Below are 21,614 nucleotides of genomic sequence, written 5' to 3' on the forward strand. Positions count from 1 at the left end.
AAGTGGATCAAAAATACGACTTTTTAAAGGTCCAAATGAGTTCTTGCATTGTGCCAGTAGTCGCCAATAGTCATAAATGCAATAAGAAACACGATCAGGAGATTTTTTGATTCCATAACCTTTGTTTTCAGACGCATATTACGCCAAAAGTCTGATAGACGAATACTTTTTGCGCACCAACCAAATGACTTTTTTTAGTTTTTTAAACAATTTAGTTATTATTGCATTATTTTAATGCATATTTTTAGCAGTACGTGTGTATTGATAGTTCATTTATCAAACTCAATGATTACTTTTACCACCCCATGCCTATTGCGGCCATAATTCGCCTTTTTCTGCAAAAATATTCAGCTAGATGAATACTTTTTGGACTGACTGTAGCTCTGTCAACTGTCTCTCTTCTTCGAATCTACTACGAACTCCCCTTTTAAAACAGATGCAACTAATTTGATGCAATATAAAAATATCCAATTTCATAAGCGCTCAATTCATTTGACATATTCATTGTTTTCCCACAAACCTTTTTTGAGCATTGTTTTGCCAGCTATCCCATAATAATCAACCGTTCTATATTGAGGAACGGAGTAAAATACACTGGAGCCGTCTAGCTTTATGCAATCGAACTGCATTGTTCTAATGCACTCACACAGTAGGCGCTGGCGGACGGATGTGCATGTTGCGTATGAATTGCATAAACTATATCATCACCACCACCACCACTATCCCTGACCCTTGCCAGTCTTTTACACAATCAATCTGAGAGAATTTTACCATCATTATCAATTAATCAATTCAATTAATTATTGATACACTTTTGAAGGTAAAATTGACGATTATTACCTACAATAATTGAAGTTTTTACAAAACCTTCCCATCGCTGTACACACAAAAAGTACAAGCCCGTTTATTAGAGCGACGAGATAACCACGAACAAACGAGCTCGGTTGCTCCATCGGTCAGCAGCTGCTCTGCGTTTATGAACTGAATGACTAAACGTGAACGAAAGGACAAAAAGAAATAGAGCCATGAAACGATTCAACCTACTCGCACTGTTGTACTAGAGCTAGTGAACTAGAGCAAGATATGACAGGTGGTGATTCTGCTGATTCGTTGAACAAAAAAATACCTCCAGACATCTGGCGTTTACTGCCTTACAGTTCCCACCGGCGAAGGTTTTGAAGCTACAGCCGTTATCGTTCTCTGAGTACGGTCGAGGAAGAATACTGCTGTGTAAAATAATTTCTATAAATAAATTAATTTAATTTTGATTTTATTTTCCAACAATCTTTCTTGTCAATTCGGATTGCCGGTTGGTTTGATAGAATATTTTGGGCAATAAACAATGCAAATTAATAGCTTTTTTTATTAATAATTGAAAGGCACCCTTTTTCTCATCTCAGCACATTAACAACGGAGCTCAATTGCTGTCAAAATAGGGTTTTTTTGTGGTAAATTGACTGTTTTATTCAGGAATTTATTTCAAATTAGGCTCTACTAACATATTAAAACATGTTTAAATCGCCAAGGTCACACGGCCGACGTCTACCATAGCGAAAACAGTTTAGTAAGATGCAGCAGCAAAATCTCGTATAACGGTAACACCATGATGTCATGATACTAAGACTCAGTGAGGAAAGGTGAGCTAGAAAAATGATTCAAATTGATAGGAGACGAGATGGGGAAACATATTCATGCAGTTTTTAAGTACTTTGGGTGCCAGTTCTGAGAAATTGTACTTCAAAAGTATTACATGTTTCAAGAACAGTCGAGCTGGAGAACATACAGAGCATTGTCCAAAACACCAAACCAGCTGAAACCAAACTGATGAAAATGATTTAGTAGACTCTCAATATGATATCAGTTGCCATTTTTTCAATGGAACTTGGCCACATAGTCCGGAAATGCAATATTTCTACCAGAGAATAATTAGAACAAGTCTTGTAGGATAAGTGGATCAAAAATACGACTTTTTAAAGGTCCAAATGAGTTCTTGCATTGTGCCAGTAGTCGCCAATAGTCATAAATGCAATAAGAAACACGATCAGGAGATTTTTTGATTCCATAACCTTTGTTTTCAGACGCATATTACGCCAAAAGTCTGATAGACGAATACTTTTTGCGCACCAACCAAATGACTTTTTTTAGTTTTTTAAACAATTTAGTTATTATTGCATTATTTTAATGCATATTTTTAGCAGTACGTGTGTATTGATAGTTCATTTATCAAACTCAATGATTACTTTTACCACCCCATGCCTATTGCGGCCATAATTCGCCTTTTTCTGCAAAAATATTCAGCTAGATGAATACTTTTTGGACTGACTGTAGCTCTGTCAACTGTCTCTCTTCTTCGAATCTACTACGAACTCCCCTTTTAAAACAGATGCAACTAATTTGATGCAATATAAAAATATCCAATTTCATAAGCGCTCAATTCATTTGACATATTCATTGTTTTCCCACAAACCTTTTTTGAGCATTGTTTTGCCAGCTATCCCATAATAATCAACCGTTCTATATTGAGGAACGGAGTAAAATACACTGGAGCCGTCTAGCTTTATGCAATCGAACTGCATTGTTCTAATGCACTCACACAGTAGGCGCTGGCGGACGGATGTGCATGTTGCGTATGAATTGCATAAACTATATCATCACCACCACCACCACTATCCCTGACCCTTGCCAGTCTTTTACACAATCAATCTGAGAGAATTTTACCATCATTATCAATTAATCAATTCAATTAATTATTGATACACTTTTGAAGGTAAAATTGACGATTATTACCTACAATAATTGAAGTTTTTACAAAACCTTCCCATCGCTGTACACACAAAAAGTACAAGCCCGTTTATTAGAGCGACGAGATAACCACGAACAAACGAGCTCGGTTGCTCCATCGGTCAGCAGCTGCTCTGCGTTTATGAACTGAATGACTAAACGTGAACGAAAGGACAAAAAGAAATAGAGCCATGAAACGATTCAACCTACTCGCACTGTTGTACTAGAGCTAGTGAACTAGAGCAAGATATGACAGGTGGTGATTCTGCTGATTCGTTGAACAAAAAAATACCTCCAGACATCTGGCGTTTACTGCCTTACAGTTCCCACCGGCGAAGGTTTTGAAGCTACAGCCGTTATCGTTCTCTGAGTACGGTCGAGGAAGAATACTGCTGTGTAAAATAATTTCTATAAATAAATTAATTTAATTTTGATTTTATTTTCCAACAATCTTTCTTGTCAATTCGGATTGCCGGTTGGTTTGATAGAATATTTTGGGCAATAAACAATGCAAATTAATAGCTTTTTTTATTAATAATTGAAAGGCACCCTTTTTCTCATCTCAGCACATTAACAACGGAGCTCAATTGCTGTCAAAATAGGGTTTTTTGTGTTAAATTGACTGTTAGTTTATGAGCGAATCCCATCAATTTAGGTAGATCGGTATTGTATTGTGCCGCATAAACGTGTTGACAAGGGTACGGAATAATGGATCGAAGACAGACCCATATGCACGTACATGCACCCAAAAAAATCGCACACACAATTCCCATCTATACATATTGCACGGTAAAAGATGTGCGTATTTGTGTGTCAGTGTGTCCCATCCCTGTTTGCTGTATTGTACTTTGACACCTTTAAGCCGAAACAGCGGAAACAAAGCGATGCGGATTCCTTGCTGGCTATTTTTTTGTTACAAAAGCCACAACTAACGAGCCAGGCGAGATTATCGGGATCGGTTTTGACATGATCCGCAGAAAACCCCACCCAAAAAAAAAACACACACAGTATATCCGTAACAAACGGGTTGAGCTTTTTCCGGAATGTTGGCCCCCGAAAGCTGCGGCCCGAAACAATAGCGTCGGAAAACGCACGGGGATGCGCTACGGGGCAAAGCGGCAGGGGCAGGATTTCCGCGCTTTCAGCGTATTTCCGCGATTGGGCCGTGGGCCATTTTTTATAATTTGATAGCGACCGCTCCGGCCTCGCTACGGGTATTGGTGAACAATTAAAAAAGGGAATGAACACACACAAAAAAAAACGAAACCCCGAACGCGTACCATAAAGTCAGAACACCAAAAAGCCATATTCTCTATCGAACCCCCCCCCCACCCCCCCCCCCCCCACTCCCAACTGCCACTGGAGCCTTCATTGCCGTATCTGAGTGGACACAGACACACACACATCAAGGGGAAAAAAAGGATTTCAACACTCTCGCGGAACAGCGGCCACCACCTTCCCAGCTTCTTCCTGTCCTGCAGGGCTTACCATCGCCGTTACGAATGTGAAGCACTTTCGGGCTTGGGTACAGGTACAGGTGGCCCTGTACCAAACCTGGTTCATCCATGCCATTAACCGAACACATACACATACACAGTCTTGAAGTGCAGTGTGGCAAAGGGTAATGCGACTCGCGTGTCCGATGTCCGCGTGCAAATTAATAGGATTTATCGATCTGGAAAAGGAACGCCACACGCCCGTGCTGATCCTTCTTACTTACTTACTTATCCGGCGCTACAACCGCTTTGCGGTCTTGGCCTGCCTAATCCTGCCTGCTGATCCTTCTAGGGAAGGGAATTATAGTGGTGCTTGTAGTGGGAAAATATTCTTTAATTTCAATCCATTTCAAGTTGCTTTATTGTGGCATTGCAAGGGTTTCATTGAAAGCAACGGACGATTGTGCGGAAAAAAGGCATTTTTTTTAATAATCAGGGTAATTCAATTCTAGGAGATTGCCATTAGTCTTATTTTTTAATCAATAATTAACCTGTAAAACAGCTTTTTACTTTAAAAAGTTTCATGGATTTTCATAGGACCTCGTTCAATGATTTATTTGCGCAATGCCGTTTCATAAAACATGTCTGCCACCCGTGCAGCGGTGCAGATTTGTAACTTCGACCTTTGAAAAGTGCATTCCTTTTTGCCACAAATTTACTTGTTTTAAGTAATGCAAAAATTGTATAACTCTGAGAAATAGAAGCACACTCAATAGAACTAATCAATAGATATAGATAGATGTTGCCCTAACATCAATACATCATACATACATCCGTCTCTGCGCTTGCTCCCTCGTTGATGAAGATCTTTCAGGCATCCCTGAGATGTGGAACCTTTCCTGTCACTTGGAAAACTTCCTGGATGACACCCATCTACAAGAAGGGCTGTAAGAATGATGCTTGTAAACTATCGTGGCATAACCTCACTCAGCGTGTGTGCAAAGGTGTTCGAAATGCTAATGTACGAGCCATTGTTGGCCTCGGCCTGCAACTTTATTAGTGTGAACCAACATGGTTTTGTACCCAGGCGATCTATAACGATTAATCTACTAGAATTTGTTAGCAAATGCCATAAATCTATCGATACCGGTTAACAAGTAGATGCTATTTATGAGGATATCAACTCAGCATTCGACAGTGTATCGCACTCCATCTTGCTAGCGAAACTCGACTTACTTGGTCTCCCAAACCTCATGATAATGTGGCTTAGATCGTACCTTACAGAGCGTCAATATTCTGTCAAGTTAGGCCCAATACATGTCAAGTCCAGTGCACGCATCTTCTGGAGTCCCGCAGGGCAGCAACCTGGGTCCTTTGCTGTTCCTTCTTTTCATCAATGACGCAACATTGATCCTTCCGGCTGATAATCATCTACTGTTTCGCAGATGACGCGAAAATTGTTCGTGTTATTCGTGAACCAGAAGACCACGTCCGACTGCAAACTTCTTTGCATGAGTTCCAGTGGTGGTGCAACCGTAATGCTTTATCCCTTTGCACAGATAAGTGCGAAGTTATCACTTGCTGCCCATCATTATATCAATATGCGCTTGATGGACAGTCCTTGGCGCGAAAACAATGTGTTAAAGATCTAGGCGTTTTGCTACAATACGAAACTATCATTTCTATCAAGGATCAGCTGGATCACGTAGTAGCCAGCAGCAATAGTGTGCTAGGACTAGTTATCAATATGACTCGCGAGCTTAACGATATACCCTGCACCAAGGCGCTCTATTGCTCACTTAGTCCGGTCGTTGCTGGAATATGCAAATATCGTATGGTGGCCAACTGCAGCGCGTCCGTTAGCACGATTGGAATCAATCCAGCGCAAAATTACACGATTTGCACTTCGCTCATGGAACCAAAGGTTCGTTTACCGGACTAGGTGTTTGCTACTCGGGTTATCTACCCTAAGTGAGCGAATACAAAAAGCCAGGCTGTCGTTCATCACGGCACTTCTCGACGGCCGTATCGGCTCTCCGTCACTACTGGCGGCCATCCACCTGGTACGTTCCTGCCAGGCCGCTCCGGACTCGGGCTATGTTGGCCCTTGACGACCGTAGAACGCCATTTTGGCTCCTCTGACCCGTTCCTACTCAAGTGCCGTGCTTTCAACGCCGTCAGCGACGCTTTTGAGCCCAGGGATTTCGCCGACTGAGTTTAGCGATCGTGTTTCTGTGCTAAATTCTAAACATTTTTGCGTTCTATGTTATTTTAATCCATTGTAATACATTCACTGTAAGACATTGCTTGAATGGTTCGAGAGGGCACTACTGTCCATCGATAGACAAACAAACATAAACATAAACATAACTTGAAATAGGAGAAAAATTCCCATAATCACTCAACGCACTTCAAAATCGAACACACATTATCGAAGAGTGCATCAACGACCATCGTACAAGCATTTTTTTATGCGTCACCTATGCCGTAATGCCGAGCACTGCAGAATTATATCCATAAGCAATTCAAACACTCGTGTTTCGATGCGGAAAAAATCGTCTCCATTGAAAAGTGACTAAAACTATTTCCAGTTCACTGGTCAACTTAATTAATCTCTACGGAATTGGATAGATGGAAAGGATATGTACATGTCCTTGTACATGAGTGTTTTTGCGCAATGTGTATGAGTGTGTGTGTGGAAACCGATAATCATTCCGCACGGGTTTTCCGCATGGCTGGAGGTGAAGCAATTTTTACATTCAGCGCATTTCAAGTGTTAACTAAATAAATCACCGTCCAATTGAACTGTGATTAGTGTAGCGAAGAGTGCAGAGGAGAAGGCGGGAGCGTATGTGTGCTATAATTGATATTTATTTTCTATTACGTAGAACCCCACCCGTTCTTAAAATAGATTCACCGTGTGAACGAGTGAAAGAGTCCGTGCGAAAAGTGCATTAGTGCACCATTGAAAAGCGGGGAAGCACACCTGTTTCTTCGCCTCCCCTGGACAGCACCAGCTTCGCATTACTTCTGATGACTGAATGTGTGATAATCCCACCGCTTAATCTTTATAATGAAACATCAATTTGATCCAGAGTGCTCCGAGAAATGAACTCTTAAGAAGCTCGGCACGATGTGTGGCCCGGTAAACTATAAAACACATGTAACCGCTTCACAAACACAAGCAAATCCGTTATGGGCAAGCTGAACGAGTGGTCCATTTATCAAGCTAATTCTCTTGCTTCGGCACAAAATTCACCCCCGGCAAACCCATCCATAACTGCCTAATCCACTCTAATGTGTTCTATGTTTTCCTTCTTTCTTTCTTTCTCCATGTTCACAACGATCAACAATACCGGTCGGCCACTTGGACAACTACCACTACAAACAAATCGCTCTCACCCCCAGGATTATGCCGACTTCTTCGCCAAGAATGCACTGAACAACACCTACCCGGGCTATCGGGCACCGCCAGGCACGCAGCACCATGCTTAAAAAGGGCACCCGTTTCCCGTAATCCCGTCCTCCCTGGGCTCGGGTGGTGGATTACTGTTTGAAGAACCAAACAAAATAGAAGCATGTTCAACGTGTGCATCACTACCCCGGCTGCGAATGCGTCTTGAAATGCTAGAAGCTTTGGAGCGTACCAAAACAAATCAGAAAAAAAGTATTTGCAAATGCTAGTTTAGAACAAAAGTGGGAAAAGTGAGGAAAGTTGGAATTCAAAAAAAAAAATCAGGAGTTCAAAGTGAGGGCGTTTTTAAGAAAGCCTAAAAGCAATCAGCGCTTATTGTTAAATTCTGCTTCAGCCAAAACAAAAAAACAACACCGTCACACGTATAAATAAAACAAACGAACTAACACAGTACACACACAAAAACACATTTTCGAAAACAACAGGAACAAACAACGAAACAAAACAAAGAGATAAGAAATAAACTAGAAAGAGTTAGCAATTACTAATAAGGTTCCCCCCCCCCCCCCCACCAAGCAAAAACACGAGGCAATAACGAGGGAGGAAAGGAGTGAGTGAGTGAGATAGCAAGTGGTTTTCAAAAGCTTTCTGCAAAGCGTTCCACAGCGTTTGTTTATAAGCTCTATTCAACTACTACTACTACTACTACTACGATCAAGGCAGAGGGGAAAGCAAAGCAGCAGCAACAAGTGTCTACTTCGATTAGGCAGCGTTAGCTTCCGTTTGCTTCCGAACAGTTTTGAAATCGGCAAAAGCAACCGCCATGATACGCGTGGAAAATGGGCGCATCAGTTGCGCGATGGCGCTAATCTTTCTGTGCCTTGTCGTGTGCTTTCTGTTCTCCGTTTCGATGTGTGTTTTGATTTGGCTCAAGTATCAGGTACCGCAGGCGAAGGTGCGCGTGTGAGAAGCTTCCGTGTGCGCTTTAGGAGCTTTTTGAGCTTTTTTTCTGTACTGGGTTTAAGCTTATTTTATTTAATTTTTTTACAATCGACTACGTTAACACGGAACATGTAACAAAAATGCAAAGTTAAGTTTATTTAAGCTATATTGTGCTTGTTATATTTATGAGGCGAACATTTGTATCTATCTACCCCCGGTGAGCGCTTAACGCTTATTATGATGGTTGAAACACGCGCACATATATATAAAGCCACACACAGATAAAACAATATAAAAACGTACATTAATAAAGGCTTATATTCGTTAAATTAATACCGAATTGGTTCGATGAATGTTATTGTTTCAACAAAGAAAGCAGAAACGAAATTAAAGTGAGAAAGAAATAAAAATTAACACAGCAGCAGCAGCAGCAGCAGGTGGTTCGGTGGTAACCACTCTCATTAAAATGAAGCCCCAATGAGGCCGAGAAACGCCCGAGCACGACACACATAATCCGGCCCTGGCTCCTGATTGCAAAAACCGGCCCACGTGTGCCCACGTAGCTGTGGCTTCTGGGGAGTAATTATTAATCGAAGTTTTAAATAAATTACAACCATTTAACGGCTTTCAACCGATGGAAAGAAGGAAGAATGAAAACTGCACAGAAGATTCCCTTTTCACACAAAAAAATAAAAGGGGGAGTTGTGTACAAAAGAGCTTTACGTTTGCTGGGCTGTTTTAACGTATTTTACACACAGCTGAGTTTGAGTGAAAGGCAAACAAGATGAACGCACCACACGGGGGCGAATCTCCGAGTCGCCCATTATTTATGTATGCATCCCAATACACGCCGCCCCGCGATTGTTTTCGCACCCGTTCGCATCCGGGAAAGCCCGCGTTTTGCGTTTCCCAAGCGCACGAGGGAAGCTTTTATTTACGCACGGGTATGGGATTTTCTCCCCGCACGAAACCACATTGTTACAGATTGCAAATCTGTTTCAAAAGGACTGTATATCTGTTTCTCTCTTTCTCTTCTCTTTCTCTGCCTGCCCAAACCCTTCATTCCTACACCTGTTATCGGTGTATCAGATAATCGATCCGGTGAAGCGACACATTAAACGCACCACCATTACCTTCACCGGCCACGGTAGGTTTCATAAACGGAAACACAGCCAGAGGAAGCTTTCATATTAATGCCGCCAAAAGAGGACATCGCTTTGTTTTCCCAGTACCGGGAGGCTTTCCGGTACCTCTGTCCTCCCAGAACTGGGTTGTCCACTGGTGCTGTCAATTCGGTCGCTGCGTTTTGCTTCCACGTCGTTATTATACATTGTTTTAATTTATTAAAATTGCTACACAAACTGTGACCGGTGACACAGGGAATTGAGGTGTGGGAATTGAGTCTGGCCATGTATGCCCCCCCGCCCCCTCCGAGAATGACAAATAAGCGTTGACATCCCGAAAAGCACAAATTGAAACGGACACTGTTACGGGTCAGTGATTGAGGCCACACAGCAAAACAGCCAGCCGGCGTGGGGATGGTGTTGTGATCTGTGGGCCGGTCAAAAGTCCAACCTCCCGACCACAGAGGGCTCAACCATTATCAGCCAAAAAAAAAAGAGCACAACCGTGCATAATATATCTATCTGGGTGCGTCGTAAATTTGCACTTATTGTTGATTAATTTGAACCGACTGGCGGCGAACCGACGGACGGACACACGGCGGGAACTAGGAACTAGGAAAACCCAAAACCGAGGGAAACAGGGATGGTGCAATGTGTGGGCAGGCGGAGAAGTGTGTAATAATAAAAAGATGAGACAATAATCATTATTCAAACGCTGCTTCGCGGGGAGAAGGTCACTGAGGAGAACTGACGGCACGCTGCTGGCACGCGCTTCGGGTGAAATGAAACACATATGCTTAATTCATAGTTTCCGCTTTATCAACAGACTTAGTCCAATTAAAATTACCTCCACCCTTCCTCCCGAGCACAACCACAAATGAGCTTTCCAGCACCGGCACCGGTCGGATCGTTCTCACATTCCCTCCCATATTTTTTTTGTTTTTCGCCACCACAACGATCTCATATATCCGATGTGAGTACGCCCGAAAAGCCACAAAATTACATCCCACACACCAATTGGGGGTTGGGGTGTGGTCCTCCAATTTTAATAAACCATATTTTTATGCCCACCCCGCACTCATTATCGCGTCCGGTTGACATCCTCTGCACAGTTTGCAGGAAAGAAAAAAACTGTTTTTGTGGTTTTATTCGGGTGCCGTAACTTTAAGTTTCTCTGGCATGAAATTTTCTTCAGAAACTAGTATTTTATCTGAAGTGATGAATCTCTTTTTTGTGTAAAGTATTCTAACTTTATAGGCTGGCCATAACTTTAACTGTAATGAAGTATGAACGTGTCGATAAGAACGTGCTGAAGTGAACACCCTTCACTCAGTGTCACAGCTAGTGGTGGGAGCTCGGAATCGGACCTACCCGATTCCGACTCCGTGTTCGGAATCAATTCCGGGGCCGATTCCGATGCTGGAATCGATTCCGATTCCGGAGTTGAATCCGAGGCCAATTCCAGAGTCGGTTCCGGAGCCGATTCCAGAGTTGGTTTCGGAACCGATTCCGGAGTTGAATCCAGAGCCGATTCCGGAGTTGGTTTCTGGAGCCGATTCCGGAGTTGAATCCGGTGCCGATTCCGGAGTTGAATACGGAATCGATTACAGGATCGCAATCGGCTCCAGAATCAGAATTGTCATGCCCGTCATGACTTAACAACATGCCCGTCATGACTTAACAACATGCCCGTCATGGGTTCAATCCCCAAATAGACCGCGCCGCCATACGTAGGACTGACTATCCTGCTATGGGGGGGAATCAATTAGTCACTGAAAGCCAAGCCCACAAGTGGGTACAGGCAGGCCTTGACCGACATCGGTTGTTGAGCCAAAGAAAGAAAGAAAGAAGAAGAAGTGCGGGAAGCGAAATAAGTCCGGGAATCTCCGTGTGAATAGATCATTTACAAGTACATTTTTATTCTTCGCTGCTATCAAACGGATCATCATTAGACCCAAACGCCTATTCCTATGAAGATGCCGAAACCGACTCCGTTTCGAAGCCAATTCTGATTTCGGAATCTATTCCGATGTCGGAGCCGATTTTGATTCTGGAGCCAAATCCGATTCCGGAGCCAATTCCGATTGTGGAGTCGATTCTGAATCTGGAGCCAATTCCGATTCCGGAATCAATTCTGGAACCAATTCCGGAGCCGATTCCGGAAACAGATTCTGGACCTACTATTCGGAATCGATTCCAGAAAACTTCGGAGCTAGCCGGAATTGATTCCGACGAAATCTTCATTTTTCCCATCACTAGTCACAGCACTGGCTAGGACTATGGTTATAATTCCCATAAGGCCTCAAATTTTATGCCAGAAGTGACAAAACTCTCTTCCTTGGATAAATTGTCCCCTTAGTTGTTATCTATTCTACTAGCTATTTTGCAGCCAGCTCAAGGTTATAAAACTGAAAAAGGCTGATTAAACTTACCAGGATGATCATTCTATTGGAATGACCCCCGGCACAAACCATCCTGTAATGTCCTTTTAACCCATTTTCATGAAAGACTACTCATGATGTTTTTGGGCTATGATTAGTGAATGTAATGCATGAGTTAGCGTAGATACCATGCGTTACGCTCATTTGTGTCACAAACCCCGTAGTTTTGTAGTTTTGATATGATTCAAAAGAGTAATGATCTCTCTGGAATACAACAACCGTTCCGAACTGACCACGGTTAATGTTAATTCGATTCTGACTACAATGTCGTCGTCCAGAGCCCAAGTCTTCCAGTGTCAAAGTCGGAAGTCGAACGCCAACTCCTAATGTCTCCGGTTGACTCCGATTCCGGATGACTCCAACTCCAAATGACTCTTACTCCGGATGACTCCAACTTCGACTCCGAATGAGTTAGAGGCTCAAGATGTCGCTGAATATGAGTTAGAGTGGGGATTTAGTTTTACCAATATTAGCATCATTTTTACGCTCTATTCCTCCTTTCCTGAATGATGCTTTGCGCACATTGATTAGATGCTTTGCGTCCGATGCTCCTCTATGGATACGAGTCTTGGACCATCCGGGCGGAGGATGCAAACGCTCTGGGCATGTTTGAGCGACGCATCCTCCGGACCATCAGTGTGTTCGAGCATGAAGCGTGGAGGAGAAGGATGCGGAACCACGAGCTTGCTGCTAAGCAGTACTGCAAACCGAGCATCCTGATGGTAGCGAAGGCTGACAGGATACGATGGCTAGAGCATGTTATGGGGATTCTGAACTCATGCATCCCACCAAGAAGGTTTTCGACAGCGATCCCCAGCGCAGGGGAGCATAGCGAACTCGGTGGCTGGATCAGGTGAAGCGAGTGTCAAGTGTCGAGTGTCTACATGGGCTGCAGCCAGAAATCAAGCATCCTGGAGAATGATTGTTGACCAGGCCATGTCACGATGACGTGCTCTATCGTGAGCAGACCAACAAGAGAGACAGAAAGAGAGAAAAATAGCTAATTCTCAAACTAATTTTAGTGGCAAAAACTATTAAGCCAATTTACAGCAAACAACACAACGTAATCTTCCCCTTTGCCAAACAACAGTTACACATTAAATCAAACGCGCCCTATCACCGGTTCCACCGGTGGTGTGCAATAAAGATCGTCTCATGCATATAATAGCTTACAAAATGAAATAATTAAATCATCACCCGTCAGACAAAAGGGTGGACAAACCCCTCCACCTTTTAAGCCTATTATTCGTGTTTGAGATTGAAACATCATCGTCATGTTCATCACCATCAGACACAAAAAATGAAATAAAAGCCAATATTCACCAGCATAAAACGCTATAAAAGCTAGAGGACAGAAACGAAAAATCCCTCCCGCACATGCAAAACGCACCAAAAAACGTACCTTTCATAAATTCGCTTAACATGAATTAAGATGACCATTGTGAACATGGGACCAGGTCCCTTCCTGCCCGTCACCGTCACCTTTAAAACAAAAACCGACAGCACCAGCAAAAAAGGGAGTTAGGCGGCTAGGCACAAAACAGAACGGAGACAGATAACACACAAAAAAATCGTAATAAAATCATCACAATCATCTGCGTACACATAACATGGGTTTTGTTGTATCCGAGGTTTTGTATTATTTTTCTCCGCTTTTCCCCTGTTTTTTTACTACGATGGATGCGATGAAACGTTGGAGAAAAAGAAATGTAACAACATTACGAAACCCCGACCGGCTGTGCGTGCCGAATTTGCACACGTTTGCAAGTGGAAAGGGAAGGGCAGCGAACGCAGGCCCTTTCCACCCCTCAAATCTCCCATAAAGGAACATGAATGGGTGAGAAAAACATATTCATCAGCAAATAAATATCAAATCGAGATTTCACTCCCTGCCTTTTCTCCTTTGTTTCTATTTTTCCCTTTCACATCCCTTGTTAAACATTCATCGTTTGCAAGCCGTTGTAAAAAACGAGCCAAATTTTCCATGGTTTTCCGTGGAGCATTCTATTTTTTTGTGCGACATCGTATTTTTAGCAACATGTTACAGTTTCTACACACACACACACACACACACACACACACACACACACACGCACAGTTACACGAAAAACAATTTAAAAAACGATGGAAATAGAATGTGCTTGTGTGTAGTAAGCCATCCAAAAATAGAGAAACGAAAATATTAACTCAACTCCGCTCAACACTTGTTCCCATCCCCGTACCAGACGTCCCTTGTCACTTCAGACGGCAGGGAAAAAGCTCCTTCTCCCTCCCACTCTCCTCGAAATCACTTCTGTATTGCTGTATTGCGAAACTATTACATTGTACAAGCGGGTCTGTGTGCACTCGAAACGCAAACCACTTCAACCGGAATAACAACTTCACAAGAGTGAAACAAAGTGAAGTCGCGACCAGCAACCACACTTCCGGTTGAATTCACCCATCAACGGACAGCCAGACAGACACGAGCTACAATTTACAACCAAAACGCATTGGTTGGTGAGTTGGAAATGTGTGTATAAACTTTGAATTTGTTTCGTTGGAGGAATTAATTTTGTACACTCATCGCCGACAACACGAGGTTTGTGTGATTTGTCAGCAAAATCCTGGGTTTTCCTTCCCCACATGGACTAGATTATTTATTCGTCCCACCGGCAGGCAAAATTGCAACAAAAAAAGAAAAACCTGGCCAAATGGTGCGGACATTAAATGTGTGGCGGTATCGTTTGATTTTTACCACCGGCGTAAAGAATCAATTTGTGCACTTTCCCGGTGTTGGTGTTTTATGTGCCAAGCGCACACGTGGATGAAGAAGAGCAAAAGCGATATTTTTGTTTATTAAATTAATCCACGATTCAGCGAGCGCGAACCATCATCATCCCCAACAACATCATGGGAAATGACGAATGTGCCTTCAGCGTTCAGGCAAACATGGCAAACACTGGAAAAAGTATATCATTTACACACACAAGCAGAGAGATTCAAAAATATATGCCCCTGCACACGGAAACAAGGACACGCGATACTGTCCCCGCGCTCGCTGCTGGTGGTAATGATAGGAATTTATTTTAACGATAATGAGCCACCTTTCTGCATACGGCAGGGAGAGAGAGAGAAAGAAGGAGCCCCACCCGAATCTGGCCAATGCGTTCGTGCGGAAACGACGGCCCAACAACAACAGGACCACCGCGAGAGCTGCACATGATTAAGTGCACCGGACACACGGCAGGGACACTGGTTCAAATAATCCCCGGCGATCAGATGAGTGAATACAACAACATCATTAATGCAGTAACGCTTCTCTCCCCCACACGCTACGGATATTCCAGCCCTGGCCATCCATAACATTGGCCAGTGTGTACCGTGCACATGAGCGACGCCGTGTGTTGTCGTCATCGTCGTCGATCAGTAGTAGTGCTAGCGCAAACGAAACATCGAAATCAATTAGTTCGACGATTTCAGCACGGATTATTTTTACATTTCACATGTTTATCATTCGCCCCCGTGTTTCTCCCCGCCTTCAGAGCCCGTGTTTCAGGGAAATTGCTCGGATACGCCTTTTTCAATTTGCACCAAGCCAACCAAAACATTCGCCCCAGTTGCAAAAACGAAACGGGTCGGGTTTTGTGCGAGGTTTTTGGTGCTTTCATTTTGAATTCAAATTTCTCCTCTGTTTCGGTGTGGCATCAAAACGATCGTCCTACAATAAAAAAAGAAGAAATAGATATAATTATTCGCATGATATCAAACATTCTGCCATCATTCAATTCACGACTTTAATTTATTCAAGAAAATTCCCTTAACTCACGCTGCTCATCCGCTGCCCTCGCTGCCACATCACTTTCACTCTATTGCTTGTTTTCATGCTGATTCCTTTTTTGATTAATTTTGCTAACACATTTTCAATTTCCAATCCAACGCATTCGCTTCTACTACGCCTTCCCACGAAAACCCCTACTACTCTAAGCCACTAAACCAGATGCCACTCAACGTTACCGCTCCTATCGAATAAAACGGTGAAGCAACGGGGCGCTCGCACAAGCTTGCGTTACAAACTTTAACTATGAATTAAAATTAGAAACTAAATCTCACTCCATTACTTCTCGGCCCGTCCTCTCACTCATAACAAACCGGGTGCATTTATAGCTGCAAAACTGACTATCTTTAAAACAAACAATCGGTTCTGGATGGATGAGACGGTGGTATGAAGCTAGGCCTGGGCCTCGAATGGCCTCGATTTCTAAGCAGTGCTGGGACAAAATAAATACATGTGTTTATGTGTCTTACAAGTTTTCACAACATCGCTTCTTATAATCAGCCAATTGTTTCGTCACGATTAAAAAGGAATCTATTGCTTTCTATGTTGTGTGTGAGTGTGTTTTTTCTTAAACTGTACAATAAAGCAGACCCTTCAATCGTTTAGTTTGTGTGCTTCAAACGCTGCCCAAATGCGTGTAATGCGTTTTTTAGTTTTAATTTTGAGACATTTCGCTTGCAAATCTGCTTGACCCGTGGCCGTGGTTACACATTAACAAATTCCTCGCAGCTAATTAAATAACAACAGATCCGTTCACGACGCTACATGACTTTTCCTCCTAACGCGAGTTGTTGTAAAACAGCCGACAGTTCCTGCTGAACTGCTTCCACTTCCTTCTTGCATTTCTTTTTTTATTATTACAAATAAGCTTTTACTTTCTTATCTTATCTATTTGCTTTACTTGTGGGACACTTTTCTTTATTTTTTAAGCTATTTTTGCGTGTTTCTGTTTTTTATCTTGTTTGTTTTATCATTTTGATTATCTCATATTAGGTGGTTGGTACCCTTGACTGTTTTTAAAATGTTACGCTCAACAAGAGACCGGTTCTTCTTTTCTTTGCCAGCCTTAAACATTTTAATTAGGGTTTTTGCTTCTTTTGCTTACATCTTGAAACTATGAAGTGTTCTTGTTTTATTTTTTTTCAATTGCAGTACTTATATTGCTTAGTTTGTTCGTTTGGTTTCGACCGTATGTGTATGTTATGTTATTCTTCTCTTTTTTATAATTGAATTTTGACCATTTTTATACTTTTATTTTATGAATGTTCTTGTTTTACTTCGATATTCTATTTTTTAGTTTCTTTTTTCTTCTTCTTTCCTCCCATTTATTACGCTTACTGGTATTACGCAAGCAAGCACGTCACAATACCGCGTGCCAACCGGTTTTTGTTTTGTTTAAGCAAACGGAAATTATAAAAATTATTGTAATCTATACTAAGCGCCTATCATCTATGTATTGGTATTACGTTTACGCTCCTGCCTCATTCAGCAGGTCTACTGGTAATAAGTTCTATCATTGTTCTGCCGACTACACCCCCACCGGTACCGATAGCGGATCAAAACCCGGATTTGATTTGATTGTGCAGCAATCTTTTACCCAGCTATAGATAGTTTCCCAATCTATCCGGTTCGGCTCGATTACCAGATATACACATGCTCCGGTTCAGAGATCGATCATGATCATGACGCCGAACGGTGACGCTACAAAAGATGTGCAGTGGTCGATCGATCCGATCCCGGTACACCAGAGCAAGTACTCAACATTACATCCCGGCTGTTGTTGCTGCTGCTGCGTTTGCTGCTGCTGCGTTTGCTGCTGCTGGATGCTGCTAAAACACACACACGCGCGCACGCTTTTCACGCAGAAACTGTTACCAAAAACACAACACACAGCAAACGTGACACTGATGGAGCACTGATTGGCTAGTTGTTTCTGATAGCAACATGATCAAAATTATTAGGAAAAAACAAAAATCTCCTAACAACTGGTAATACACAGAGAGAGAGAGAGAGAGGTATTTGGGTTATGTTAGTCGACTTGTGGTGCGTGGCGGGTGGAAAACAAGCTAAACATTTTCCTACATTTCTCTTCAGCATTTCCTACATTTCGCTTCTTCAGCAGCACACACTCATACTACCCCGTTGCAAAAAAGGAACCTTATAAAAAGAAATGAATTAATTTCTAAAATGGGAGCATAGTTTGTTTTTACCAAAAGAAACTATACTACTAGAAACAAATAAACCATTGTGTGCGAGGTTATTTAAAATTCAATCATATTATCATATGGGTTAGGTTGCGTTCTCGCCACTCCAAAATCAGTACACAAATAATAAACTAAACTCGCTCGATGGTTGATAAATTTGCCTCTTAGCATTTGATTGAACAGTCGGGTCTACCTACACACGCACATAATTGCTTAATTAATATTTCCCTTCTTCTAGGTGCATAAAGAAAACGATCCTCATCCTATCTAGATGTAAATTCTCACTCACAAATGACAAAAAAAAATCATAGAAACAGGGAAACACACTTCTGCACATAAAGCTATCGTTAATCGTCATTCCGTTTCAGCAGGTAAAACAGCAACGTGAAGCATACGATAAAGAATATCATTAAACATATCGACACGATCATGATCAGCGCAATGACCGTGCTGCGGGGGCCCTGCATTTCGGAACATTCCTCCAGTATGATCGAGCTCGATACTGGTAGTAGCGCACATAGTAGAAAGACAGATCGGAAAAAAAAACGCCATGCCACACATGCAATACAGTAATGGGGTAAAAAAGGTTTAAATTCATTCGTCAATTACAATACGCGAGCGCGGGCATTAGCACGGACAATAATGGGTGACAAAAGTACATTGAAGAAAAAGAAAGAAGGAGGGAAACAAATGGAAAATCAAATTAAGAGATCATCATATTCAAATCAGGATGCTTACACATTGGCGCGTAAATGAGCAACTTTGCTGCTGAAATCTTTGCAAAATTATTGATAATTCTTACTTCCCCATGTACCGAAATCAGTGATTGTGTTGAATTTGAGCTTGTCGTGTACAATAGATGTGTGTTTTCCTACAAATCGGACCATATTTCTATATGACTAAACGCGTCAGCAATTCATACTGTTTGGTGGCTTGGTATACTACACCATCTTGTCCCTAAAGTATAGTTTTTATCAGATCGTCTCTCTGGCCAGACAAAGCGCTACAGTACGCATAACACTACTAGCGCTCAATATAACGGGGTTTGCCCGCTTTTATCCATACACACGGACACAACACAGATCAAGCGTAATTGTGATACAAAAAAATAAACAATTCCAACACTTTCACGAGCTTATCCACTTGGTGAATGTATCGAAAGTTCCTACCGAAAATAAATGGAAGAGATTTTGATGCATATAAGAATGGAAACTTCTCTCTTTCTCTCTCTCTCTTTCTCTCTCTCTTTCTCTCTCCTCTATCTCTTGCTCTCTCTTTTCCAAAACGAACAGCATTCAGTAGATGCGGTGTGTAACCGCATGCAACAGCTCAAAAAATGGCAGATTGGCAGTCTTTAGGACCTTAGATTTTTATCACTCCACGTTACATGTGTGTGTGTATGTGTGTTGTTCTCTGTATGTGTGTGTGTGTGTGTGTTCATGTGTCTGTGTACGGACAATGCGGTGTAAAAAGCCGGAGTTCCACACGGGGGCATCCGGTGCTGGAAGCGTACATGTTAACGCGCGGCTCCCCCGCCCGGGGCAGGTGGGAGCACACGCCACGGTGTCACTACAGCGCCGTCTAAACAATTTCCTCCATACCTGGTTTTAACCGTGCCACCGGACTATCGGCCGTCTTCGCCGTGCGCCCGCTCGCTTCCTCGATCTCCTCAATTTCCATGCCGGTTTCCTCCTTGCCGGTCACCGCAATCGCACCGACAGGGTTCACTGTGCTCAGGCCCGACGACGACGACGAGCCGGTCGCTTTGCTCCGCTGCTCCTCACCATCCTCGTCCTCGTCCTCCTCATCGTCCTCCTCGATCAGCTTGCGGGCGAGCTTGATCGCCTCGAACTCGTTATAGTGCGCTTTGCGGCGTCGCTCAAACTCTAGCTTGCGCTTTTTCTGCTCCTCCGTCAGCTCTTCCTCCTCCTCCTCGTCGTCGTCATCGTCCAGGTCTTCCTCCGAGACGGCATCGCTCCGTGCGTCGGCCGCACGCAATCTGCAAAATCAATCATTATGCGTTTATCTCTCGTACATCCAAACCTCGATTGCAGCGCACAGTGGGACCCGTACCTTTCGGCGAGCAGCTCCGCATCCAATTGATCAACGTCGTCCGATTCTACGTAGTTGTAGGGCGTCTTCGGCTCGTCCACCTTCATGTGGCCGTAATCTTTATCGGGCGGGTGGTGCGTCTGCAGCACATTGAGCTCATCAAACTTTGCACTTTTCCTGTGCCTGAAAGTGGAAAGATAGGGGCCGCTCGATGGTCACAAAAAAAATACGGCACATTACAGCAGATAGCAGATATACACTCACACAGACGATGCCGCCGAATGCTTGTCGAAGCTGCTGGAGGACTTGAGGATGCCCTTGCAGGGCTTTTTCGCATCCGGCGAGTCCGAGCTGAGGGACATTTTGCGTACTCGTGTTTCGCCACTAATTTTGACGGCCTGCGCGCTGGTCCGCACCGGAACCGGTTAAATGGTTGGTAGAAAATATAGATATAGACGGTGATCAACCGATGAACACGGCCACGATCGTTTCGTGTGTTTTCGAAAGCAAGCTGAAAGCCTACCGAAAGAAAGAAACAGATGTTCAGTAAGTTTGGAATGAGCAGAGCAGCGGACGGAAGCATCGATCAAGTCTCATAAACCATTTCCTGCGCGTCACAGGGCAGAGGAGGGTCATACGGTCGCACTGCGCCAACCAAACAACGTGACTAATAGCAAACATATGCCTGCTGTTTGTCGAGCGTTATTACAAATCACATTCCATCATCATCACATCATAACAAATCGAACCCATCGAACCGCGGCATTCGACCACCGCCCGCCCTAATGATGCACTGGAGAATGACACCAACTGGACCGAGTGGGCACGGAAATGCGGATCTATGATAGTCTTACCTAAAGTGTTTGCGATCAAATTGCACTGCGCGGCAGCTGTATGACTTCACTTGCAATAATCCACTTCAGTTGTCCGGAGCGGAAAGATTACGTCTTAATTTTGCGGTCTTTCGGCAACCACACACATACTCGGTGGTGCTGCTGCTGCTTCTGTACCGCACGGTTTTGCGAATGTTTCTTTGAAGGTCGAGTATGGGTAGTGGAGTGGTAATTTGTATAACCTTCCTGAAACTTTTCTAGATTGTAGCACGTTCAATCTGCCAAACTAACCGGCAAGCTGTACAGAGAGACTCAGTTATACACTTTTGTTTTTGTCGCGAAAAAATTATCTTTTCTGCACTGATAATTTTACCGAAATACCGAAAGGGATCATGGCAGACGGAGCGGTAAGTACATGTGGATGACGTTTGACAGATATGGCCATTTGACATTCAAAGTACGCATTGTTGCTATCTCTTTCTGTATCTCGCGCTTAGATCAAAAATTAAATTTCAAAAGTTTTAAATTTCTTCAAAAAATTTACAAAAGCATAGTAATTAATGTTTGAT

General features: G+C 43.0%; 2 protein-coding genes across 11 annotated transcripts in view; one reads left to right on the plus strand and one right to left on the minus strand.

Moving 5' to 3' along the window:
• Nucleotides 1-8,907, plus strand: part of LOC1276476 (uncharacterized) — a 107,023-nt gene extending 98,116 nt beyond the window's left edge. For all 9 annotated transcript variants that reach the window (XM_061647893.1, XM_061647897.1, XM_315826.5 and 6 more), the window contains one exon: nucleotides 7,626-8,907. In XM_061647893.1, coding sequence (XP_061503877.1) covers nucleotides 7,626-7,712 — 87 coding nt within the window. In that variant the 3' untranslated portion in view covers nucleotides 7,713-8,907. The remainder of the gene's footprint in view (nucleotides 1-7,625) is intronic.
• Nucleotides 8,908-15,810: 6,903 nt separating this feature from the next.
• Nucleotides 15,811-21,453, minus strand: LOC1276478 (protein phosphatase inhibitor 2). 2 transcript variants are annotated; one of them, XM_061652321.1, is made up of 5 exons: nucleotides 21,067-21,452; nucleotides 20,477-20,731; nucleotides 20,234-20,395; nucleotides 19,762-20,159; nucleotides 15,811-15,839 (listed from the first exon to the last, which is right to left on the minus strand). In XM_061652321.1, exons 2-5 carry the CDS (start codon nucleotides 20,572-20,574, stop codon nucleotides 15,826-15,828), a joined length of 672 nt encoding a protein of 223 aa, XP_061508305.1. In that variant the 5' UTR covers nucleotides 20,575-20,731; nucleotides 21,067-21,452; the 3' UTR covers nucleotides 15,811-15,825. The 2 variants fall into 2 exon arrangements, with proteins under 2 accessions (XP_061508305.1, XP_315832.5); XM_315832.5 differs by lacking the exon at nucleotides 15,811-15,839 and adding an exon at nucleotides 15,902-18,662 and having other exon boundaries at nucleotides 21,067-21,453.
• Nucleotides 21,454-21,614: the final 161 nt, after the last annotated feature.

The sequence above is a fragment of the Anopheles gambiae genome, chromosome 2 (genome assembly GCF_943734735.2).
Source record: "Anopheles gambiae chromosome 2, idAnoGambNW_F1_1, whole genome shotgun sequence".
NCBI lineage: Eukaryota > Metazoa > Arthropoda > Insecta > Diptera > Culicidae > Anopheles > Anopheles gambiae.